Source organism: Rhopilema esculentum, chromosome 5 (genome assembly GCF_057945365.1).
Source record: "Rhopilema esculentum isolate cy_ngs chromosome 5, ASM5794536v1, whole genome shotgun sequence".
NCBI lineage: Eukaryota > Metazoa > Cnidaria > Scyphozoa > Rhizostomeae > Rhizostomatidae > Rhopilema > Rhopilema esculentum.
Window position 1 is genome coordinate 11,579,883 of NC_142819.1, and position 16,286 is coordinate 11,596,168.

The 16,286-nt window shown below is 38.0% G+C and overlaps 2 protein-coding genes across 2 annotated transcripts in view; both read right to left on the bottom strand.

Moving 5' to 3' along the window:
- Positions 1-2,789, bottom strand: part of LOC148960282 (uncharacterized) — a 5,111-nt gene extending 2,322 nt beyond the window's left edge. The window contains exon 1 of the mRNA XM_089116269.1: positions 1-2,789. This exon is cut by the window's left edge and continues 2,322 nt beyond it. The gene's annotated coding sequence lies outside the window, so the exon portion shown is untranslated.
- LOC135689593 (transport and Golgi organization protein 6 homolog) overlaps positions 1-12,128 on the bottom strand; it is a 51,414-nt gene extending 39,286 nt beyond the window's left edge. The window contains exons 1-2 of the mRNA XM_089116263.1: positions 11,071-12,128; positions 10,326-10,429 (exon numbers count right to left, since the gene is read on the bottom strand). Of these exons, the coding sequence (XP_088972389.1) occupies positions 10,326-10,429; positions 11,071-12,103 (1,137 nt within the window). The 5' untranslated portion in view covers positions 12,104-12,128. The remainder of the gene's footprint in view (positions 1-10,325; positions 10,430-11,070) is intronic.
- Positions 12,129-16,286: the final 4,158 nt, after the last annotated feature.

The window sequence follows — 16,286 nt, forward strand, 5'->3', positions numbered from 1 at the left end:
TTGGGGTTACAACTCGAAAATGCTGACCCTGTCATTAGCGTCTTTCAGCCTTTTTTGAAAAAATTCTTTAAACATTTCATTTCCCATTTGGGTTGACGACAAAAGACCTGTTATAACTGCTTCATCAATTTGGCAGCTAGTTTTAAAATGTCGAGCGGGACCAGCCAAAAAAGGGTCAAAGTAGCTGTCCAATTTGTTGATGAGGCTTTGTATCATTATTTCGTGCTTCTTTCGAGTGCCTACACTTGTTTCCTTGTGTGACGACGTTGTAAATACTCTCAACCTCTCTTTCAGCTTCATCCGTAAGTTTGCTATAAAGTGACTTGTTTTCATGAAGGTGTCTACAGCAGTTATATCTGTGCTGAGGCCTCCTTACATTGGGCCTCCTCTGGCTGTTACCTCTCTGTTTATTGTCGTCTCTGTAATTAAATCGCCATGCATGGTAGAAAATGACTCGCCAGAGACCGATCCGCCATATTCGTTTTCCAACAGGTTTTGCCAAATTGTTGCATGGCTCCTCTTGATGTCTAGAAGGTTGACATGCTGGAATGAAAGATACCGCGAATAATTCGGATGGCCAAATGCAAAACACTTGGGTATCAATGCCCTCTCGGCTGCAATATGCCGCTCAATTGTATTTTCCCTTACTGAACTTATCAGACATAGTATTGCCGAAACATCTTTTAGATACTGCACAATCATCTTCGCTTGCGTTTCGTTATGATTTGATAATGCACTCTCGAAGAGGAGCTGAAATGCAGGTTGTGCCAAGACTGATGTAAGCGTTACTGGAGACTGATTTACCCGTAAATCTGCAATTGATTGCTTCAAATGATTATCAAGAACGTGCAAACTGGCTAGCTGCTTGATACTGAAATGCAGGAGTGCTTCAAATTATTGCTTGTGGAGTCTAACACTACGATGATAGTGACGACCCTCTAGTGCCTTGTCTACAGATCGTTATCGCATGCAAGGATGACATCATTCACAGATAGTTGGAAAAAAGGATTAGTGCAAGATCAAAATGGTAATTTCTGAATACCCGCCATTTTGAATTTATGCCACCATTCTGAAGGGAAACGGTAAAAGATAATTTCTACGGAATATTTACAAAAAGATATAGTTATCTGCTTGAAGAAATCAAAAACTTGCGTTTGATGTAAGAATATGCTTATTTAATTCTTAAATTTATGTTAAAAGTCCGCCATTCTGCAACTGAGCCGCCATTTTGAAAATAAGGAAAAAATTCAAAAGTCCCCAAGTGAAATTTGATTCTGCAATGTCTAGCGGCCCTAAAACCGTTTTCAGAACTTTGACTGGACAATTTTTCCGATTTTTCTCGTTTGGGACCTGTCTATTCTTTTTCTATCCATCGGCGTCCATTCGGTTGTTTTTTCTAGCCCATTTGTTGGTTTTCATTCGAGCAAGGTGTCCAGCCCATTGACCTTTGCTTCATTCAATTTTCTCAAGAATGTCTACAACTTTGGTTTGTGCTCTGTTTTTGTGCGCAACAGGTTTTCTAAAATATTCTGAAACCTATCTTCTTAGTAATACTGTGAAAAATGCTTTATAGAAGCATTGTTCAGCCTTATCTTTAATACTGCTGCTGTGTTTGATGTTTTTAACTGATGGTTTCAGAAAACCCTTCCGTAATGATAGAAATGCAACGGTGGTGGGATTCTGGTAAATATCAAAGATAAAGTTCCATCGAATGAAATTGAATAGGTGAATATCGCCAATTCAATTGAATGTGTATTGAAAAAAATCAATGTTGGCAAGAAAAATGGGCCTTTATCAGTACCTACCGCCCCAATTATAATGTTTTAGGAGCTGATCATAATGAAATGTCCATGATTATATAACTACTAGAATACTAACTGTATATGAACTCCATACATAAGAACTCCATAACAAAACACGCGTGTACGAGATTACATGGGTGAATTACATACGGGACTTAATGTACATACGGGATACTAATTATGTGAACATCAACGCGAAAAACTTTCTTTGCAGAGATACACAAAGTGCATGACTAACTTACTTTTCGATACAAAAACTTCGTCATTGCTGGAGACTTAAAGGGCATGTGTCGTGAGCATGATTGGCTAATGCAATACAGTTATCTCTTTTGTTTAGTACAAAGCATGCAATCGAGGGTGAATTTTTACGGCAGTAAAAATTAATTAAGAAGAAATGAAAAGTCACGAAACAATGTAATTCCACTCCAAATGCTTTTGTTTTATTAGCCAACTGCTAATTTGACATATGCACTTAAAATTCGAAAGAGAAACATTGTGAAATTAGCAATTTCATGGATAGCCATGAATTAAAAAATTTAAGAAAAAGTCTCACTTGTTATAAATCTGCTGAAAATTACTCTTCGATTTTGGAATCTATTTTTGGAATCTATAGCAGTTTTGGAATCTATCTACATAAGCACGAAAAAACCGCTACTGTGTAGACAAAAGGAGTTCGTTTTCACCTTAGGACTCCATTGGTAACATTCTCAATAGGCAAGCTGCACTGATTGGTCAACCTTCACAGTCATGTGCTCGTGTTTCTGATTGGCCTATTTCGATCCACAACTGGGTATATATACTTCCTAGCGTAGAGTTTTCGATCTATGTTCTGACGTTTTAAACTCTGAAGAGTGTCAGACGAAAAGCTTTAGTTTACTAAATGTTTGCTTTTTTCAAAGCCATTTAAAAGTTTTGTACCACCAAAAGATTACTATTCGATTTATATGTTTCTAACGAATAAAACCTTCGGCTTACAAAATACTACAACAATACTACTGTAGTAGTAATCTGCTGTAGTAAGCATATTTTGTAAATAGTTAGTTAAAAGGTCCTGTAGCAACAGGAAAGAATATTTATATTGATTTTATTCGGTTTTGAATCGTATTTTGTGTTAGATGAACATTAATTTAATTGCAAGTTGTTTCAATTTGTTCGCAAAAGATGCTCAAAGCTGTTCATGTCACAACACAATGAATGCATTTTAAACTGTACGGGTGGGAATGACTTTTGAGAGAATATCGACATGTAAACTTTAAGCTAAACTGAGATGAAATGTTGTTGATTGTATTTTATAGTGGATGTATGAAAATAATAGCTACTTGAAAGTTGCTTACTTGAAGTTTAAAATTGAGTCAGGTTAAGTAGCACCTGCAAAGTTCAATCTGCAGAGTATGGAAGGTCTCCACAAGTTCTTGTGTATGCAAGTACAAATAGAAATATGTGCATGTGTGCAAATGTGCAGAAACAATGTGCTATCTTGTGTATGAGTATGGGAAACTCTGCAGAACAACTTCCACAACCTTTAATTGTGCCAGGTTTTCAGCTTGACTTGTTGATAAACATTGATTTTTTAACAGGCGACTATTGTTTGTACTTTTTGCTATTCTAAGCACTAGTCTTCATTGATTAAGATTTTTGGCTCAGATTTTTTCATCTTTTCATTACCCTAGCATGCCATGACACAGTTCTGACTTGACCTTGACATGTCTTTAATATGAGTTTCATATTGGGTCCACATTAGCATCAAAACTGAAGATAGGTTTTTTGCAGCACCAAAATCAACATTGTTTAACTCTTATAATTATATTTTTCTTATTATTGGAGTCAGTTATTGAGGCAATCTACATTTTACGTTTTATCAAATCTATTGTCAAAGATGATGGAGCTGCTTTAATTTAAAAATTTTTGGGTCAGAGAAAAGAGGTGTAACATACCCAAATGTTCAGAGATTAGGGTGTGTTGCGATGCCAGTTATGTCAGAGATAAGGGGGTAGAAATCCATTTTTGGAACTCACATGGTATATAGATTCTTATAGAAGTGAACCCGCCGGGTCGAGACTAAATCCAATAAATACAATTGAAAGTATTCCTCTGCGGATACTAAAAGAAAACGAAGACATTTTGGTACCATTACTGACGAAAATTTTCAATAATTCATTATTTCAGAAAACGTTTCCTGAAGACCTTAAATCAGAAAACATAACTTCGCTATTCAAAAGTAATAAAACTACAGAAAAACGAAACTAACGACCTATCACAGTTCTGTCCACTTCATTAAAGGTCTGTGAGCGGCTTTTTATGCTCAGATGGTTGACTTCGCGGATAGATTCTTAGCTCCCTACTTGTGGTTTTCAGAAAGGTTTCTAAACACAGCATGCGCTGTTGAGATTAATTTATATTGGTTTGGATTTTATATTTATTCAATTTATTAATGTTCCTGTTGGGTGTTAAAGTTCTGTTGTGTTAGTGAACGCCTTTTTATGGCAATGTGTTTGTCTTTCAACTTGTAGTGTGACGCTCGTATTGTCCTGTTAATTAGCTTCCGTTTATGTTATTAGTATGTGTTGATCACGATATAAGATAGTCTTTCTGTTGAATCATTAGAGTTAAGATCAAAGAAGGAGTATCTTTTGTGCGTTACTTGTTCAGGGCTTAGGCCCTTGGGCCTAGCCCATTGCTCCACCAACGAGCTTGGTTATTAACTGGTTCTTTGCCGTCTCAAGAAGACCCCTAACCGTTACAAATGGATATTTGTAAGAATTCCCTAGATAAAAAAGGGGTGGTTGGTGCCTTCCTGGTGGATCTCTCAAAAGCGTTTGATTGCATAGACCATGAGCTATTAATTGCCTAATTAAAAGCCCATGGTTACTTGTAAAGATACTCGACTGATGATTTATAATTACTTCGCAGGTGTACCACAAGGATCAGTCCTTGGTCTTCTTCTATTAAAATTAAACATTAATGATTTATTTCTTAATGGTAACTGATACTGCAGTATGCAACTTTCCTGATGATACAACGACTTTTTCAGCCAACTGTCATAAGATACAGTTTTAGAACGGCTAGAAACTGATGCTCTTGTTTTATCAAAGTGGTTTCCAGACAAATTTATTAAATTGAATGAAGGGACCATCTAAGGTGACATTAAGATCTAAGTCGGAAAGGCCATTGTTGAAGAAAGCTCTTAAGAAAAATTGCAAAGGGTGAATAGATAAAAATCTTAATTTCAAAAGTCACGTCTCAAACTCACGCAAAAGAGCCAGCCAAAAACTGCATGCCTTTGCTAGAGTATCGTCATTTGTGGGTTCTGATAAAGTGGTCTCCTGATGAACAGCTTCATAAAGCTCAGTTTAGCTACTGCCCCCTTATTTGGATGTTTTATTACAGATATCTGAAAGCGAAAGTGAATGAAATCCACGAAAGAGCACTCAAAATTGCTTATAGAGACAGTCATGCCGACTATGAAATATTGCTGACATTGGATAATACAGTATCTATTCACCAACGCAACCTACCGTACTTGATGATAGAAATATACAGAACAAAACATGACCTTAACCCTACTTTCAGGAGTGAGATTTTTCAAGCAACAAATGTACATTATGCGAAATAAAAATAGTCTTGGCATTCCAAAGGCCAGGGCAACTTCTTATGGTATAGAAACTGTGAGATATTTAGGTCAAAAGCTGTGGCAAACACTAACTCGCAGTATCAGGGGTCCCAATCATTAGCAACATCAAAAAAAAATATTTTTAACATTGTACCATATATTCATTTAATAATAATTCTTCACAGATAGTTGGCCTTTATTAGCTTCTTTATAGCTATTAGACTTTCATCTAATACGCCAACTGAAAACAAATTATTTTATAAATTATTATATTTGGGGCTGTATCAAATCTACTATATCTCGGAGCTACAGAGGCTTCAAATAGAGCTGATCAAATTGTATCTGCCAGAAACTTTGACGCTTTCAGCATACCTTCGATAGGTTGGCTAACGACCCACAAGGACAGAAAAATGCAAATTATGGCATTCAACAGTCTCAACATACTAATCCGTTCCTAACTTCGAGGTCTCTTTGTCACAATGAGACAGTAGGTAGCCTGGCAAAACAGTAGCAATTTTCAAGGGACCTGAGAGTTTTTTCGAATTACTAAAATTTCGAACTATACGAGTTCGAATACAGCGTCGCTCCGATGTAAAGCATGATGGTTTACTGGATAACACTGGCCGACAGCAACTTTTTTCCAGTCAAAAAAGGAGTTTCAAAGTCAAACGATTTCAAAGCAAATCAATATTTCAAAAACGATTTTCAAAGTTCTTTTTCAAAAAACTTTTTAAAAATATAATTATCGCAATTAAAAAACAATGTATATGGAAAAATTTACAAAAAAAATTAGATGTGAAAAAATGAACAATGTTGGTCGCATTGCAAGCATATTGGCATCGAATGCTCAGCTGATAGCTCAGAACGCAGGCACACTGCGAGGAATGTTCACTCGTGCACAAAATTATTAAACATGTTGAATATACTACGCTGATGGCACGCGTGACCAAATTCTCAGAACAGGACAACGCACACTTGAGGAAACAGCTTACGTCAACAGCCACAAGTGAAGCTCAGCTCAGTTGATAGCGAAGAGTGCGCTGGGCCTAACAGGCTTTATGGGGAAGCTGGTAAAGATTTTGAGAATATTTCCTACTTAAAGGAGCAAGAATATCAAGTTCGTTTGATGAGGAAGCACTCCATAGCTGGACTACGGAAGTCGATACAATGCATTGCTTCATAACAGGATCCATTAAATTTCTAAAATACAGAAAAAAGGCAAAAAGCGTGGAGCATAGCGACGAATTTGTTGGTGGATCTGCCCCTCGACCGAAACCTTCTTATGACGTGCTATCCACATTTTTCTCCAGGGGGGGGGGGGGGGGGGATTCCCTCCAAAGCTCATGTTAATTTTTTAGAAGAGCAGAAGCCAACAGTACAGAAAAGATTGAAGCAAAATTGAAAAAAATACTTAAAGTATTGACCCTTTCTAAGCGGAGCAGCAATGGAGATCAAAACCATTCTCAGAATAATGTGACACAGTGGCGTAGATAAGGGGGGGGTGAGGGGGCGAGGGGCAACCGCCCTACACCAAGCTTCAAACTGTTGTTGTCGGAAATTCGTGTCATGATATTTTGCGTTGCATTTAGCCTTGCTCTCTATATATAGCTATATCCGACATAACTTTGGGTGTTTTGTTATGGGGTTGTGTCATAATTATACACCTTTTTGAAGTTATCATTTAATGGAAACAAGAATTGACACATTGATATATATAACATGTATAGAACTTTTCGTAATTGCAAAGGCGTCGTAGTTGCGTGTTGGTGTGTGCTAAGAAGGGATGCTAGAATGAAAGCGGTAAAAGAAAGAAAATTGAATGTTCGGTTTGTTAGATGTCCTTGGGAATTTCTTGAAGGGGAAGCTGTTACATGTGACCATGAAGATCTACTTGTTTTTTAATAAAGCATAGTTTAACATATTTATTTGAGAGCATTGCTGCAAGATATCTTGACGAGAGAGCCTTCAGCTGCTTGAAACTGGTCAAGACATATCTGCGAAGCACAATATCAGAAAGCCGCCTTCCAGATCTGGCAACAATCACAATAAAAAGAGAGGTGTTAGCTGATCTTACTATAAGAGAGCTCCAAAAGCCGTTCTTGGAAAAGAAAACTTAATTATTTTGTTACTGAGCCAAGTACAGTGGTGTTTGCTTTATGTTTTCTATTCTTTAAGATAAAAGAGATTTTGCAGTGTTTAAATGATATATCAGTAGCTTTTATGTTTCCATTGATATTTGACTATAATGTTTGTCATGCTATAAATATAAAAAGTTGCAAAATATTAGCTAAGGCATAGCCAACTGTAATACGTACATTTTCTAAATGAAGAAATTTGTCGGGATTCAGCAGATTAAAACGAGTAAATGCAGTCGAAGTTAGGTTTCAGACAGCGCCTTGGTTTACTAGTGACAATGTAATACGAAGTCAATTCATGTCCATATCATCAGAGTCATCTCTATTATTTTAGTGTTTGGGTCACTGTATATATAGTTATAATAATGAGTTCGTTCGTTCGTTCAAGTTGTTTTGGCATTTACCAAAACTTCAAAATGGAATGCGGCAACCTTGATGTCAAGGCAAGCTGCTATGAATATTCTTAACAGTGTTCCCTTATGAATTCTTTGCAGATGCATTCAGGCAAATTCAATAACATTTCCTTCCCCTTAAGAAAGAAAGGTACTGAGTTTCACAGTTTGCAGGTCCTCGCCATGTTTGCAGGTCAAATTTGTGACTTAAAAAGAAAAAGTTTCGTACTTGACAGTGTCTTGTGACATTTCTCATTCTGACTATTTTAAGCTATCTGTTTTTCTTCCGTGTGCACTCAATTCCTATTTCATTGCTGGTTTTAGGAGATAATGCAATAATTTGTTCAAATATGATGTCAACTAAAAAAGGAAAACTCTTATTTATAACGCTATTTATAAAAACGGTGTTTTTCTTTGATAAACACATAGACGTTATTTATATAAAAAAACCTGATACACATGTTGTGATTTCTAAGGCTGGTCTTTGTCGGTGTAAGGCAGCCAAATAGACGTTATTTAAACACTATTTACATGATATTATTTACAGTAAACTCTACTCTTGAAAAACAATCAATGTTAACCACTTTTAAAACAACTTGAAAACTTCTTTCTCCAACTACACCATCACAATCCTTTACCAAAACATGACCACGCCTCTCCCAACTTCGACTGAGCTAAACAATCAATCTATCAATTTAAAATGCAGCTAAGCGTGCTAGAAAACCAATGTCTCTAAAGCGACTACGGACAGTACAATAATAATGATAACAAGACTATAACGATCCATGCTACACCGATATATACAATAACAGACAGGGAATTTTGCATAACAATCTAGCAACCTGGGTCAGAATTTTCAAAGTTTACATCATAAGAGTAAAGACCACTGAAGCAATGTGATGTGATCAATGTGATCACACCTATAAGCCAAAAGTTATGGCTGTTGAAACGTTTTATTTTGTGAAACAACTTGCATCTGAAGTTTCATGATAGTACAGACGCATAGCAGTAGAATTGTACTTGTTACGATAAGAGCATGAAGTTTGGTACAAGTAGACAATCCAATATGCTGAACAAGATGAAATGCATATCAAGCTTCAAAAATGCCCCCTAAAGCTATTTTTGGACTGGGGTACCAGTACCCAGTCCTTTTTTAGGTATAGCACTACAACGCTCTAACTTTGCAAGTTTTAAAACTGAAACTTTTTTCTGGCATTATGTGGTGTGCTGAATAAATTGAGATGCAAAACAGCTTTAAAATTTCCATCAAAATTTCCATCAGACTAGGGAACTTGTACCCAGTCCCATATTGGGTCTTGCACTATAACTTCATAACTATGCAAGTTATACCACTGAAACTTTGTTTTCTGGCTTAATCTGAAGTGCTGGATAAAATGAATTGTAAAACTAGTTTTAAGACTTCACAAAAGGCTTTATTTAGACTGAGGTACTTATAACTAGTCCACTGTTGGCTATCTCACTAAATTCTATGACTAGGCAAGTTGTACAAATGTGTAAATGATAATTTATAACCATGCTGTGCAAATGATAATTGAATGGTGCAGTTAGCAATAAGAGTACAGAGTTAGAGAGACCACATTTAAGGAGACCAGGGGTTGCATGCTAAACAAATGGTAGCCCCAAAATTAAACCATAGTAAGAGCCATAGTAAGAGCAGGAAGGGAGGTAAAATAAATCAAAACTACTTGGGCTACAAACAGAAATAGACAAAAGGGAATTTAACAACTTGTGTTGACCAAAAAGAATTTCAAAAACTGTTAATTGTGTTAAACCTAATGTATGAACTGATAGCCAGTTGACTTAAGAAAGAGAAGAATGTGGTGGCATTAAATGAAGCCTTTTATTCATACTTTGTGCATCAAAACCAAAGCCTAACATTGACAATCTGTGAAATTTGTAAAGAAAAATTAGTTGCTTCAAGATACCAAACCTTATTACTTCTTTTTCATATATTGTAATAGGTAGCTTTCTGTCTAGCAAATATATTTTGTTTTTCCAAATACCTGATCAACAATTTTCTACAAAGATCTACAAAGACTTTTTGAAGTATATTTTACTCTTCAGACAAAACTAAATCAAGCAACAAGAAACAAAACAAGAAAAAGCAAAAAAAAATATTTCGAGTTGAAAATACCATAGATTGAACAAATATTTAGGCGTTTTGGCTACAGGTATCTCCTGCCATGAAAAGCAAAAATAAACGGACCACTTTCAACAAACAATCTTTTGTAAATCTCGATATAATTGCATCACATCAAATTTTGACTGAGCTTTAAGGGGTGGTGCATTGCAAAAAAGGAACTCTTTGGATGCTACTGAGTGTAATGTATCCAAACAGAAGAGAAAAAGACAAGAAATATCTCACCTGTGAAGACATTTTTCTGTAATATTCTTCTAAAGAGCATGCTTGATATGGGCAACTTGAAACTAAGTATCCAATCGAATCAATAAGCCTTGTTGCTTTCTCATCTACAACAGACAACATAACTTTAGAACTAATAATGTACATAGAAAGAAAGGAAAAGCTGCAGCATGTTTCAAGTGATGACAAGTAACTTATAAATGATTGTGCCCAAGTCCTGCCCACACTATGCAAAACAGAATAGAAATTTCAATTCACTCTGTGATTGGCTTGTAGAAAATGAACTCAGAATTCATTTTGGAGAAGAAAAAACTAAATCCATTCTGTTTTTTAAATAATTGCAAGAACCAGAGATAACACGAGATCAAAGTTTAAATTCTAAAGACCTAATATTTTGGAAAAGCGATACTGGACAAACATGCCTATCTTACCTAGGGCCCAGAACATGCAACAGTCTTCCGTCCACACTAAAATCAACATCCGATATCAGCATATTCAAGCAAATGACTTTTATTGCTCCAAAATATAGTTAAATGGAAGATGGCATATGTGTCTATATCTAAGAACTGGTTTGTAACTAACAACAGTAAAAAGTTCCTGTATCATCCTACTTCTCCGGACCATTATGGAAATAAGGTCAGCTTAATGCTATCCACGCCACTGAAATTAGAGTAGTTTACCTTTTGTTTCTAATATTTTACAGGAAAATAAGACAAAAGCTATGTGACAAAATTTGCTTTGTACATACCAATGTTGTCCTCATCAAAAAGAGCATGCAACATGACTTGCAAACCATTGTCTTCCATTAATTTTTGAGACAACAATTTTGAGCAGATTTTCTGTAGCCACTTTGGTGTTGAAGGACTGTTTGGATTTGCATGGTGAGATTTTCTAAACCCTTGAAGTATCAACAAATTTCTAACAGCAAGGGGCTGATAAACTGAATCTAGCAAATCTCTTAGCATGGACTTGCACCAGTCCCTTTGGTGTTTGCACACATTAAGAAAGCTTTTCAGACCCTTCTTGTCAGCAATGTCCTTTCTACAGAAGTTTGGATCCTGTTGGCTCTGTGGCTTTACTTTGAAGCCAATTTGTATCAAAGCCCCAAAGATCTCTACAAGAGATTTACCTATAATAAGCTGTCCAAACTCTGCATTCCTAATCAACTGGCACATACCTTTAATACATATCAACAGAAATGCTTCATCAATAGTGTCATTTTGTTTTCCCTCTTCAAGCAATACCCAATATTGACTCCTTTCAGAAGATGGTGCGCACACACCTGGCTTTAAATTGGCATAGACACCAAAACAGGCAACCAGCTGACATGCAGTCATAATTAGTTTTTTATCATTTACTCCAAGAACAATCAAAGGAGCGTTGTTGTGATTTGACTCGCCTAAGATACTCAAAGTTTTAGTGACTGCTTCATGTATCTGGACCAGAATTTGCAAACAGGCTATTGTGAAAATTTTTCTAAAATCTTGAGTATATGCATCTACCTTTTCCGTCAGCTGTTTTTCAATCTGGTTGTCCTGATCGCAATTGCCCTGACTGCATTGAACCATTTCGAAATCTTTCATGATAAGGTCACTTACAACCTTACGCAGATCTGTATATTCTGAAGGTTCGCATTTCCTCAGGTTCTCAAGTTTCATTTTTAGAATAACATCTAGTTTTCGTTCATTGTTCTTTACTAAAAATTTTTCGTCGCCGTGTTCTGTGAGCAAGCATCTTAAGAGTTTCAGGTGCCTTGACACTTCTGTGTCCGCCATTTCCATTTACTACTGAAACCACGACATGTATAAGAGGCTAAGTTAGCAAATTGTGAGCGCTCCTTCCTATCTACCTCTCTCTCTCTCTTTCTCTCTTTCTTTTGTATATAGTTGTTGTTGTTGCGATTGCACTCAGTTGAATATAATTCTTTCTTACGAACTCGAAGGGAACGACGTGAACCTCTCAAACAGAGCATTTTTTAACAGTGTGACTACTGGGGAACGTTCCCCAGTAGGCCCAATGCTTTCCCCAGTAGTGAACACCAAAATCACAGAATTTCCCCAGTAGTTGGGGCCCTTTCATCTCTCACTTACCTACATATTTATTTTTTGAAAATCAACTTTTAAATTAAGTTTATTGAATTTATAAACTAAACTCAAGATGTGAACGGTTTCCAAAATTGAAAGATAATAAAAAAACCGCCTTTACGCAAACAAACAGAATTTGTTTTTACTCCCAAATGCCTTTGGTGTTTTACTTGGTATTGTTTATAACATCAGGCCCCTCCTCCCCTTTGTTGTTCTGTTCTTTTTCCGTTCAAGTTTTTTGTCCTCTCGTGTGAAAGTAAAACAGATGTTGCGGATGTCCGCTTTCATTCACCCCCTTGTGTAATTCCTTTGTCTCAATCGAGCCTATGTCGTCATTCTGACGCTCTTTGTTTAAATGTGTGATCATTGACAGAACATTCGCTATATATGTATATCAAGGTCAAGGAAAAGTTTAGAAATATTCATTCGCAATTGATTTTCGCAAGTGCAACGAAGAGCAAAATGAAACGAAAAAAGAAATGTGGAAATGATAAAAGAAACGAAAACAAGAAGAAAGCGTTAGTTGCAGCAGCATTGGCCCCAGGACAGAAATCATTGGTAGGAATGTTTTCCCAACAAACTTTGAAACCCTCATCGTCGATATCCAAGGAATGAAGCCCCTGAAGTTGTGCACGTTGGGGAAGAAAAATTTGCTTCCAGTTCGAAAGAAAAGAATGAGCAAAATGACAAACAAAACGAAATAAAGCAGCCTGAAAGCAAAGAAGGTGAGGCGAATTTGATGTGGTACAAAGGGAAGAAACTTGACTCAAGCTGGTTAATTTTGTCAGAGTGCTGTCTTAAAATTCATGTCATGTCATGTCATGTCACTCCCGTGGCCCTCTGGCCGTTGGGGCACTTGGATGAGTTCACAGTCTTCCTCCACCTTCCGCGATCCCTTGCTACCCTCATGCACGACACCACGCTCTTCCCGGTCCAATTGGCGATGTCGCTCAGCCACGTGTTCCTGGGTCGCCCTCTGCCTCTGCTACTTTCTACCGCTCCGTGCATTATGTCATGAGCTAGAGTTCCATTCTGTCTAGTGATGTGGCCAAACCATTGCAATTTGCGTCTTCTCGCCGTCACCAGAAGTGGTTCGTAGTTGCCAATTAGTTGCCTTATTCTTTGTTCCACTTCCACATTCGTGATTTTCTGCTTCCACGTTATCCCAAGCACTCTCCTGAAGCAGCGAAGTTCAAAGGCGTAGATTCTTTTCTCCAAACATTTGTTGTAGGTCCATGATTCACATCCGTATAAGGCAATCGATGTTACCAGGGATTTCAACAAGTTTATCTTGATCGCGGTAGAAATTCCATTCGAATTCCATAGTCTGTTCAATTTTGCAAGCTGGTTGGTAGCAATTGCTAGCCTCTTCTTGATTTCGTGCTCTGAAGTAACATCTTCGTTCAATGTCGAACCGAGGTACTGGAAAGTCTTCACTTCCTCCAGCTCTGTTCCGTCAACCTTGATTATGGTGCCATTGGCTACTTCAGCTGCAATCCTAGAAGTCACCAGTGTTTTGCTTTTTTCAGCGCTGATTTCCATCCCATACTTTCTTGCTGTTGTGTCCAGTCTTTTGGTGAGCTCTTCCAGCTCCTCCTTAGTACCAGCAATGAGGTCAATGTCGTCTGCAAACCGCAGATTTGTTATCTGTCTTCCAGAGACCCTTACTGTTCCCGAGTAGTTGTCAAGCGCATCTGTCATAATTTGTTCCAGAAAGATATTGAACAAGCACGGGGACAGAATGCACCCTTGACGCACACCGACTGTCGTCTGAAACCACTCCATGGTACCATTACTACCTGTCAGCACAGCGTTACTATTGTCATTGTACAGTGATTCTATCACATTGACCAGTCCAGCACCGACATTGTGCTTCTTCATCACTAGCCAAAGTGCTTTCCTCCACACTCTATCGAATGCTTTTTTAAAGTCGATGAAGTTGTGGTGCATCTCCATCTGGTGGTCACGGTATTTTTCTCCAAGGATTCTCACGCTTACAATCTGTTCCACAGTGCTCCGCCCACTCCTGAACCCAGCTTGCTCCTCAGCCAGTATCTCCTCAGCCTTTGTCTTCAACCGGTTATTGATTATCTTCAGTAAGACTTTACTTGGATGGCTGATGAGACTAATCGTTCTATAGTTGGTACATTTCTTCAGATCCCCCTTCTTAGCAAGTGGCAGAATTAGTGATTTGGTCCATTGTGTTGGCCATTTTCCGCTTTTCCATACCAGATTACAAATTTTATGCAGTATCTCGATTGTGTCTCCTCCACCAAACTTGAGTAGTTCCGACGGTATGTTGTCGAAACCGGCAGCTTTACCATTCTTCAAAGATCTCACAGCTTCTTCGATCTCACTCTTTAGGATATCAGGCTCACATTCTTCTTGACCTGGGCCTTCTCGCTCCAGCACAGTCGCAATGTCATCACTCGTTGCGATCGGGTAGCTGTAGAGTTCTTGGATGTATTCTGTCCATCTCTTTTCGATTTTGGTTGCCTCAGTTAGCAACTCCCCATTAGCATCTTCTATCACTGAGACTCTTGCAGTCTTCTCGTTGGTTAGTTCCTTGACTACTCTGTAAGCAGTCCTAGAATCATTTCTTTCGAATGCTGTTGTGACTTCTACACACTTCTTCTGCACAAATTCCTCTTTCGCCTTCTTAATTTCTCTCCTCACTAAATTGTTGGCAGCTCTGTATTTTTTGTTACATTCCTCGTCTTTGAATTTGTCTGCTTTTAGTCTTCTTCTTTCATCACATTTCTCCATTATTTCATTTGTCATCCAAGGTTGTTTCTTCTTCTTTTCCTTTCCAAGTGTTTTCATCGCAACTTCATTCATTCCTTCAGTGAACAAGTCTGTAATCTGTTGCATTTCAGTCATTTCCAATAGTGGTGCAAATTTTCCACCTATTTTAACTCTGAAGTTTTCTAATGTCTCTGCATCGCTCAGTCGACTTGTGTCATATTTCACTCTGGAAGATGGTAGTCTTCGTATCTTTTTTAATTTCAACTTCATTGTTGTCATTACAAGAGTATGATCACTGCCTATGTCGGCTCCTGGGAAGGATCTTGTCTTGTGACCATTAACGCTGCTGGAGCATTGTCTCTCAACCAGGATGTAGTCGATCTGGCTTTTAGTGATGCCGTCTGGAGCAACCCATGTCACTCTTCTTGATTTCTTGTGCTTGTACTTTGTGTTGACAATGACCATGTTATGTAGCTTAGCAAACTCCAGCAACCGTAGACCTCTCTCGTTAGTGCTTCCGAGTCCAAACTTACCAGCTGTTCCTGGCCATTCTTCATGAGCATCTGGTCCCACTCTAGCATTCCAATCACCCATCACTATGAGGATGTCCTTCTTCGGGATGTTTCTCATTGTCGCCTCTATTTGGTTGTAGAAAATCTCGAGATCTTCTTCGTTGCTATCTGAGGTTGGAGCATACACTTGAATGATAGACAGGTTTCTCGGCGCTGTCTGTAGCCTGATCCGTATGATTCTGCTTGATATCGGTTCGCATTCCATCACCATGTTCACAGTCTCTTTATGTACGATGAAGCCTACTCCTGCTTGTTTCTTCAATTTGTCGCCACTCCACCATACTTTGTGCCCGTCGTCAGAGACTGTTTCACCATTATTTAGCCATCTCATTTCCGCAATGCCCAGCACGTTCCATTTGTAATTTTCCATTTCATGTTCCAGCTCGTTCAGCTTTCCAGGTGCCGATAGTGTTCTCACATTCCACGTACCAATGGTGACTTCTTGCTTCGCAATGTTAAGGTTCCCGCCAGTAACATACTTTCCGCCTGATGCGCCCTGGTGAGAACCGACGCCAGACGCGGCCGTTGTTGACCCGGGCCCCGACCGATCCGGTATGGTATTA